At 50.8% G+C, this 9,978-nt stretch overlaps 1 protein-coding gene across 1 annotated transcript; it reads right to left on the reverse strand.

The window, feature by feature from the left end:
* Positions 1-2,035: 2,035 nt before the first annotated feature.
* On the reverse strand, positions 2,036-2,380 carry LOC109706094. The gene has a single exon (XM_020226900.1). It carries the CDS (start codon positions 2,378-2,380, stop codon positions 2,036-2,038), a length of 345 nt encoding a protein of 114 aa, XP_020082489.1.
* Positions 2,381-9,978: the final 7,598 nt, after the last annotated feature.

Here is a 9,978-nt window from a genome sequence, read left to right on the forward strand (position 1 = left end):
TGTATAACTATATGTTTCACTCTTATTGCTTTAGTGTTTTCCTTTTACCTTGTTGTAGATGATAGATCTATCTGTGCTCTGATATCTCTAGATATAGATTATCTTTGGTTTTATTTTTCGCTGTTATTTTAGACGCCTTATATGTGTTGACATATGGCGGGTCTGGGCGCGCCACCGGGAGGGCCTCTGCCTGTCCCGGGGCGTGACAATAACCCTACGGGAATCGGTTTCCCAAAATCGATTGCCGAACATGCCGGAAGTCTCAAAAATCGCATCGGCACTCCGCCGGGACCCACGAACTATCCCGGAACTCACCGACTCATGCTAGAGTCACCTGTTGCTTGTAAACACATATATTCGTGTGACTTGGCAGCAAAATACACTATCTCACATTGAAACAATTATCGTCGGATAATCGTTCCGCTCCGGATTGCCGGAAGTATCCAATTCGACAACGAAACCCAACAACAGTCACCCGTCGTTTCCGAACCCTCGAAATGACACGGGTGACCAGCCAACAAGGCTGAGCAACGACACAAATTATTGTGAGGCACCATCAGAAGAATTTCGAACCAAAAATGCATTTCGTCGGCGGATTTTGTCGACAAACGCACCAGAAATCAATTCCGATCTCCGCAATGGCCTGGGGCCTTGGACAATCAGTCCAGAGGTCACCCACTGCCCGCACACGCTACCAACAGTGACCACAAAGTGTACAATTGCATAGAAACCCCCGCGACAATATAAAATCACATTATTTCATGTGATTTTTGGGGTTTTTTGGCCCAACAGTGCAAACTGAGAGTATTCTATCTAAGCCGGGACACCCGCTGACAGGTCTCGGTGTGCCGGAGGCCGTGCTCACACTTCGGAGCACGGCCGGCCACTGTGGCAAGCGCGCGAGCGATGCGAACTTCAGCGAAACAGCGCGCATAGTGTCTAAACCGCGTTTAATATGCACACTGGGGCTTCGCTGATCCAAAAGAAGGTGAGCACGATGTTCGGCACGGATTAGAGATCATCGTGCACACTTCCGAGGGTGTCGGGGTGCCTCGGGGTCACCGGAATAGTGACCGGAGCCCGAAAACAATGTGTAGGAACTGGTAAAAGCTTACCAGAGCTTATTGGAGCCCGAGGGCGGCCGGAGACGAGTGTGGCCAGTTAGTAGGGGTCGGGGTGCATGCTGGCCGGCAGCGGAAGGCGGCCGGTGGCGAGGAGAAGAAGATCAAGCCCGCATAGTCTCAGCTTGGTTCAGGGAGGCAGCAGCGGCCAAGCGGTGGCCGGAGGAGCACCGGGGCAACGGCGGCACGTCGCTGGAGGCCGAGGGAGGGCGGTGACCCAACGCTGGGTGGCGGCGGGTCGCGGAGGCCAAGGTGGCTCTGCCTCGGCACGCACAAAGTCTGGGCGGCCGTAGGGAGCACAAGCGGCAGCCGGTGGCTTCGGGGACAACGGCGATGGTGAGCGGGGAATCGCCGGAGACTGTGGAAGGGCGGCATGACCTGCCCAGATGCCACAACTGCTCGCGGCCATGAGCTGTCACAGACTCAGCCAGAGCTGGTCGCGGGTGGCCGTAGAGAGTTCAGGCGACGTCGGCGGCGCACAGGGACAGCGGGGGCCGCCGGGAATGGCGCCGGAGAAAGCTCTCGGCCAGAGGGTGGAAGCCGATGTGGATGGCGGCCTCTCAAGCACAACGGCCGAGGGATGTGGCGGCTAGGTGGAGTGGAAGGTGGAGAAGAGGCCGAGCACGAATTTTTCGACGGCCGGAGCACTTGTCGGCGGCCGGGGTGCGCGCACGGCAAGGGCAGAGGCAGGCTGTAGACTGCTATGGTGGACTAGGGTTAGTGGGGTGGATTAGGGTTAGGGTTACATGTGAGAAACCCTAACACTACTTTTATACTAGGGTGTATAATTGCAGAAAAGCCGATGTATATATATTTGAATTCAAAATTTTAAAATTAAAAATCCCTTTATTGATCAAAATCTCGGATATTACATCATTTCCCCCTTACAAGAAGTTTCGTCCCCGAAACTTAAATCAAACATCCCCCGCAAACAACTGCGGGTAATGCTCCCGCATAGAAGACTCAAGCTCCCACATAGCCTCGCGCTCCTTGTGATTTTCCCACTGAACTTTAACATATAGAATGCTCCTGTTCCGCAACTGTTTCACCTCACGTGCCAATATCCGCAACGGAGCCTTCTCATAACTCAGATCCTCCTGTAGCTGAATAGACGCCGGGCTAATGACGTGGGACGGATCCGTAATGTACTTCCGAAGCATGGACACGTGAAAAACATTGTGCACCCGGGCGAGACTCGGAGGAAGAGCCAATCTGTACGCCACCGGACCAACACGCTCCAGAATCTCAAACGGCCCCATGAACCACGGACTAAGCTTGTTCCGCAAACCGAACCGTTTGGTCCCCCTGGATGGCGACACCTTGAGCAGCACATGCTCACCGACCTGAAACTCCAGGTCACGCCTCCACTAATCCGCGTAGCTCCTCTGTCGACTCTGTGCAGTCAGAAGCCACTCTCTTGCAATGCGGATCTTTGCCTCCGCATCCTCCACTAAGTCTGGCCCAATCAACTGGCGTTCTCCGACGTCGTCCCAACAGATAGGAGACTGACATCGACCCCCATACAAAGCCTCGTATGGTGCCATCCCTATACTCGCCTGGTAGCTGTTATTATAGGCGAACTTCTCCAGCGGTAGATACCGAAACCATCCATCATCATAATCCAGGACGCATGCACGGAGCATGTCCTCAAGAGTCTGGATGACTCGCTCTGACTGACCGTCACTCTGAGGATGGAAAGCCGTACTGAAGTTCAACTTCGTACCCATAGCCTGCTGTAAGCTCCTCCAAAATTGGGATACGAAGCGATTGTCCCGATCTGATATGATCGACACCGGCACTCCATGAAATCGAACTATCTCGTCGATATACAACTGTGCCAGTCGATCACGGGACCACGTCATGTGCATCGGTAGGAAGTGAGCCGATTTCGTCAGTCGATCAACTATAACCCAAATCGCATCATGTCCTCGCTGTGATCGAGGCAATCCCGTGACGAAATACATAGTAATCTGCTCCCACTTCAACACGGGTATCGGAAGTGGTTGCAGCTTTCCTGCTGGTCGCTGGTGCTCGGCTTTCACCTGCTAACAAATCAAGTATCGAGCCACGTCTAGCTTCATCCCAGGCCACCAAAAATTCTGCTTCAGGTCTCAATATATCTTGGTTCTGCCTGGATGAACTGTGTAAGTGGATCGATGCGCCTCGGATAGGATGTCGCTCCTCAGCTTCGAGTCACTAGGCACGCACCACCTGCCTGTAAAGCGCAGAGATCCATCAGTGTGGATAGAGGAAGTCCCCGTCCTTGCCCTGCTCGATCTTCGCCCGCACTTTCTGTAAGTACGAGTCACTTTGCTGCCCGAGCAAAATCCGCTTTGTCAAAGTAGGCTGTACCACCAGGGTCATCAATTGGGCCGTGGCCCCGATGGAAACAACCTCGATCTCAAGACGGCGGAACTCCTCCACAAGACGATCCTGACTCGTGATCGTGAAGGACAACTTAGTTGAAGGCTGTTTTCGGCTCAAGGCGTCCGCCACCGCGTTCGCCTTTCCCGGATGATACTTAATCGTGATGTCGTAGTCCTTCAAGAGCTCGATCCAACGTCTCTGCCTGAGGTTCAACTCCTTCTGGGTGAAGAGGTACTTCAGGCTCAGATGATCAGTGAACATCTCGTAGTATGCCCCATATAGATAGTCCCTCCACAGCTTAAGGGCAAACACTACCGCTGCGAGCTCCAGATCGTGAGTCGGATAGTACTTTTCATACTGTTTCAGCTGTTGTGAGGCGTAGGCAATGACCCGATCCTACTGCATAAGCACATACCCCAAACCGACCAGTGCGGCATCGTAATATACCACGAAGTCCTCACCAGGCCGAGGCAGAGTCAGAACAGGTGCGTGAGTCAGTCGATCCTTCAGCTCATCGAAGCTCTGCTGGCACTGCAGAGTCCATTGAAATCGTTCTTCTTTTCTAGTAAGCCTATTCAGCGGTGCAGCAATCTTAGAAAAACTCTCGACGAAGCGTCGATAATAACCCGCCAAGCCCAGAAAACTCCTAACTTCAGTCACTGAAGTTGGTTCAGGCCACTCGACTACCGAGACTATCTTCTTCGGATCCACCGTAATGCCTGATGGGTTCACAATATGCCTCAAGAAAGATACCTTGCGAAACCAGAACTCGCACTTCTTGAGCTTAGCATATAACTTGTGCTCTCGAAGTATCTGTAGTACTCGCCGGAGATGATCCTCGTGCTTCTCATCACTCCGCGAGTAGATCAGGATGTCGTCAATGAAGACCACTACAAATTGATCCAAGTATGCCCGAAAGACCCTATTCATCATATCCATGAAGGCTGCTGGGGCATTGGTAAGCTCGAACGGCATCACCGTCAACTCGTAGTGGCCGTAACGAGTTTGGAAGGCTGTCTTCAGCATATCCTCAGCTCGGATCTTAAGCTGATGATACCCGGACTACAGGTAGATCTTAGAATATACCGACGATCTCTGAAGCTGATCGAAAAGATCGTCAATCCGGGGCAGTGGATACTTGTTCTTCACGGTGACCTTATTGAGCTCCCGGTAGTCGATGCACAGACGCAGACTACCGTCCTTCTTTTTTACGAAGAGGACTGGGGCACCCCAGAGAGACACGCTAGGTCTGATGAACCCTCTCTCCAGGAGGTCCTCGAGCTGAGCCTTCAGCTCCTTCAGCTCAGCGAAGGCCATGCGATAGGGGGCTTTCGAGATCGGTGCCATGCGAGGAACTAGCTCGATGAAGAACTCGATCTCCCGGTCCCGAGGCATTCCCGGAAGCTCAGCTGGAAATACATCCGGGAATTCCCAAACAACTGGAATCTCCTCCCATGCTGGTGCAGCTCGAAGGGTAACATCCACCGAAGCCAAATAGACCACACATTCGGCACTCATAAGTCTTTTAGCTTTAGCAAAAGAAATAGTCGCGACAAAATAGGAACTCTTACATCCTCGATAGACGAACACCTCTTCATCTAGTTTATTAAACGTCACCGTCCTCCACTCGCAGTCGATAGTAGCATGGTGCATGGCGAGCCAGTCCATGCCAAGCACCACATCGAGGTTCTTCATCAGAAGTACTAATAGATTCGCGAGGAAGGATCGGTGATCCATAATGACAGGGCACAATGGAAGGTACTGTTTAGCTTCTAGGTCACCCGCAGGAGTCTTAATCCGGATCAGTACATCGAGTGGACTCGAGGGAAGGCAATGTTCACATGCAAATGAATGCGAGACAAATGAATCGGAAGCTCCAGTATCAAAAATAGCTCTAGCACGAGAAATGCAGAGAGTGGCGATACCTGCAAGGACGTCGCCACCAGTGCCGCCCTCATGCTGAGTCAAGGCGAAGACACGTCCACCAGAAGCCTGGTGCGCCCCCTTCATTTTGGCGTGAGGAGGAGGGAGACCCAGATGAAGCAGCTGCACTGGGGCTCCACGGTTCTGTCGGGATGCGGCCAGGGAAGAAGCAGCACTCTGAGTGGCCCCATTTCCACTAGGGCACTGAGCTCGGAGGTGGCCTGGCTGGCCACACTGGAAGCAGTGGTCTCTCCTCTGCAGACAAGCGGTCACCCGATGTACTTGCCCGCATATCACACAGGATCGCTCACCCTGTCGTTGGCTGCCAGAGGGTGCACTCCTAGCCGACTGCTGAGTGCGCGGATGCTTTGGTGGCCTTTTGCTGAAGGAAGAGCCACTGCTAGATTTGGCGTAGGGACGTTTCTTGTCCCCTGATCGCTTGGATGCATCCCGATCAGCTCGAACCTCCTCTGACTCGCTCTACACGATCAAAGCTCGATCCAAACACTCGTCAAAGGATATCGCGCCGTGGGACGCGATCAACAGTCGAATATTGGGCCTCAGTCCCCTCGCAAAAAGCCTGGCCTTGTGGTTCTCATCACGCACCGCGAAGGGGATCAGCTCGATGATGCGGCTGAAATCTCGCTCGTACTCCGCAACAGTGCGGTTGCCTTGCTTGAGATGCTCCAGCTCGCACTCCAAGCTCTTTTTTGTGCTGTCCTTGAAGTACTGTTCATAGAGGAGTTTCCGGATCCCCCCAGGGCGGATAGATACTCGTAAGCTTCTTCTTGAAATAGCGAATCCGCCACTGGTACGCCTCTCTCTCAAGGCAATGAGCAGCCAGAGGGACATGATCCAGCTCCTCGATGTGGAGATCACGGAACAGTTTCTCTATGTGGGTGACCCAATGCTCGATCACCCAAGCGTCGTCATTCTTGCCGACGAATTTCGGCGGAACGAATTTTCTGAACTCCGCCAACTTCGCCAGAATGCGGGCGCCCTCCGTTGCAGGGGTATCAGTACCCCGAGGGAAAACTGTCGTGGCGGCCGTCGTTGTGACGGTCGGAGCCACAGCCGGTGCAAGCATCACCGGAGGGTCGCGGTTATCGGAGCAATCTGCGTCGGAGGTGGAACTGGGAGAGCAACAGCTGCAGTTTGCTGCTTAAGAAACTACTGGAACATCCCAGAGAGGGCCGTCAGCTGACCTCTCATCGCTGCTGCTTCGGCCTCGAACTGCTGGGTACGAGCATCACCCAGCGGCTTAGGACCGACCTGCTCCGCGCCACCTATGCCCATAGGGGCACGCTCTAGCAAACCGCTAGATGTCCCTGCACTAAAGCGTCCACTACCACGACCCGGATGAAGAGGTCTACCATGAGCCATCTGTAACAGAAAACACCGTCAATCGAATAATCAACTCGACAAACTCACACCGGGACTCAAAGCCCAAACCCCGCACTCACGTGCCTATATATCGTAGGTCTTCCTATGGGTCAACCTAACCAATGGTTCAGTTTCATTTATTTTTCAAAACAACCTGTGAATGGTGCTGTGGTTGTAACTTGTCTCTGATACCACTTTAATCTGTCACGCCCTGGGGTCCTATTTTTGATTTAAAAGCAAAGCTGAAGTGCCCAAATTTTTTTTGAAAATCCAGACCCCGAGTGTAACACACAGAACCTTTGCAAATCGCGAGGTTCGAGTGTTTGATTTGTGTTTTGAATTTTTTCAGATATTCTGGAGGATCGTTGACGGTGTTCCGACCTATGACTCACATCCCGAGGAGTGAGGATTAAAACATAGCACCAAAATCTCAAAAAAGAAGAATTTGGACTGCTCTCGGGTTGGACTCTGCAGAGCAGAGTACCGGTACTGCATTGGCCCCGTACCGGTACTGGACCTGGTACCGGTACGGCATCGGGCTGGTACCGATACCCAATATATTTTCTCGCCAACCCGAGGCTCAGGTTTGCGCGTGCTGCTGCCTAGTACCAGTACCCTATCCCGTGTCACCGGTATGCAGTGCAGTTCGCAGACTGCTGATTTTTTAGGGTTCTCTTTGCAATTGTTGCTACACTATATATTTTCCCAGACTGCTAGGGTTTTTGTGCTGCAACAGAGAAGGAAGAGAGGTAGGGTTCTCATCCCATTTTGCTTGATTTCCCTCTCTTTTTGCTTGGGATTTAGGAGATTGATCTCTCCCTTTTGCTCTATTTTGCATCTTGGTGCCCTTTCCACCATGGGAGAAGCCTTGGAGCTTGGATAGGAGTTTGTTAGAGGAGAGATCTTCAACCCTAGCTCATTTCTAGCTTGGTTTGGGGCTTCTAAAGAGGTTAGTAACCTTAATCCCTCATTTGATCCATATTTTGGTAGATTTCATGAGATGAAAACCTAGAATGTGAAATATAGGATTTATTTGGGGATTTTTGATTTGTAGCTTTTAGAGCTCAATTGAAGGGTTCTAGCTCTCATTTGGAGATTGAGAGAGATTTTTACCATACAAGGTGAGTTTTGTCCTTTTCATGGGTTGCTTAAAATACATGTACTATATTTCATGAAAAATCACCTCTATGTAGTAGAGAGATATGTGCATTGTAACCATGCATGTGAATAACATTTTTTTATGTAATTAGGAATTATGTTTCATGTAATGAAATTGACTAGAATATTATGCTTTTGGACATAAAACTCATGCTTGACATAGTGGACAAAAATGCCATAAAGAGGCATTCAACCTAGTAAGTGGTTAAAGTTCTACATACTGACATAGTGATAGGCCTTTGGGTCACTAGCCTTTATACCATATTTTAGACATGATGACATTGGACTTGAGACAGGTAATTACACTTACTTGCCATTATGCTCATTCGCACATGCTTGTGAGGGTTGCTCCCCACAAGCCGGCACTCCGGAGATAGCCATCGCGACATATGCTCGCTCGAGCGGGATTGGGCGCCGAAATGGGATGTTGTGGGGGAGGCTCATTTCTAGGGTGGGAATGTTGACTACCACGGGGCCATTAGGCACGGCGCAAGCCGGACTACCCTTGTGTACGTCCTATATGATTGGAACAAAGTTAAACTATAATGCCAAGTGGACATTGGACAAATTAGTAAACAATGACATTTTACTAGTTGTTCGTAAGGATATTATGTTATTTATACACATGCATAGTCATGTTAGAATAGCATTTATACTTGTGGAAACTCATGCTAAGTAGAAGCATAGTAGTTAGTAAGTTTTATTACCTGCTCAATATATATGTTGTTCATTCCATTTAATGTTTAGAACATATACTACTTATGCCTCCATCGCCTAGTGGTATATTTCGCTGAGGTCAGCGGCTTGCCCACTGGGAACTATTGATTAATAGTTCTCACGCCCTCTGTTTTGTTGTTTTATTTCAGAGCCTTCCACACCGGGTGAGGCTAGGGACCGCGGTAAGGGTGTTGCCACTGGCTAGTAGCGAGGAGCTTTGCTATTTAGGTGGCTCACCTCTCATTTTATTTTTTTGGGAGAGGATGTGAGTTTTTGTACCTATGCATAGAGGCCACCATTTTTGTATATCTAGCACTTGTATTGGGATCTTATGATGTATTACTTGATGGTTTATGTAGTTGATTAGCTCTTTTATATCCTACTTGTCATTAGAATTTAGTTGTTGTATGCTTTGATAACCTATTAGATGTTTTATCTATCTTATCTCTTTGTACTATTATTGTAGACGCCTTATATGTTGTAGGCATATGGCAGGTCTGGACACGCACCAGGCGGGCTTCCGCTGGGTCCCGGGGCGTGACAGATTATTTTGGTATCAGAGCCTAGGGTTGAGTCTTTGTGAACCTAGCAACCCTTACGCCGGTTGGACTATAGGAAATAGGCTCCTGAGAGACGGGGTCTATTTGACTTGCAAGCGAAAGTATCATGATTGGGTATTATATAAACTCTAAAATGTTGGAGTTGAATCGAAGTGTATAACTTCTAACTTCGCGGAGGGTTATGTTGGCGGCCGACAACATAACATCGGGAGTTAGTAGTAAAGGACACTTCATTACTTTTGCATGATTTGGGGTATTGTTTGCTTGAGTGGGGTTACGTTAGCGTGGGTTTCACTAACTTGCGCTTTCATGATGTTGTAGTGATTATGCCGACGACTTGCACTAAATCGACTGGAGCGAAAAATGCGGCGAACCTCGAGGAGGTGGAGACCTCTGCTACCTCCGGATCTAGCAAGGTCCGTGACTTGAGGACCCAGCTTGCGGTCCTCACTGATTTGGTGGCTCAATAGGCGGCGGCGGCTCAGCGGCAGGCCGATGTGGTGCACCGACAAGAGACGGGGATGAAGCGACTGGAGGATTTGCTTCTACAACAGGCGGCTAGGGAGGCACAGGTTCCCACACCACCCGCGCCGGCGGAGGATGTTGCACCGAGGGCGCCGTCTTCGACGCCCGGCTCTTCGCGTGCGGTGCCCATGGTCGCGCCTCGGGAGGAGGTGGTCGCGGCACCACCTTTGCAGGTGCCTTCGGCGGGGGTAGTTTTCCCAGTGACGGTTGCTGGAGAGAAGCGG

Source organism: Ananas comosus, unplaced genomic scaffold, assembly GCF_001540865.1.
Source record: "Ananas comosus cultivar F153 unplaced genomic scaffold, ASM154086v1, whole genome shotgun sequence".
Lineage (NCBI taxonomy): Eukaryota > Viridiplantae > Streptophyta > Magnoliopsida > Poales > Bromeliaceae > Ananas > Ananas comosus.

Coding starts and splice junctions, on each gene's coding strand:
- LOC109706094 (XM_020226900.1), bottom strand. CDS start 2,380: ATGGGGCCGTTTGAGATTCTGGAGCGTGTTGGTCCGGTGGCGTACAGA.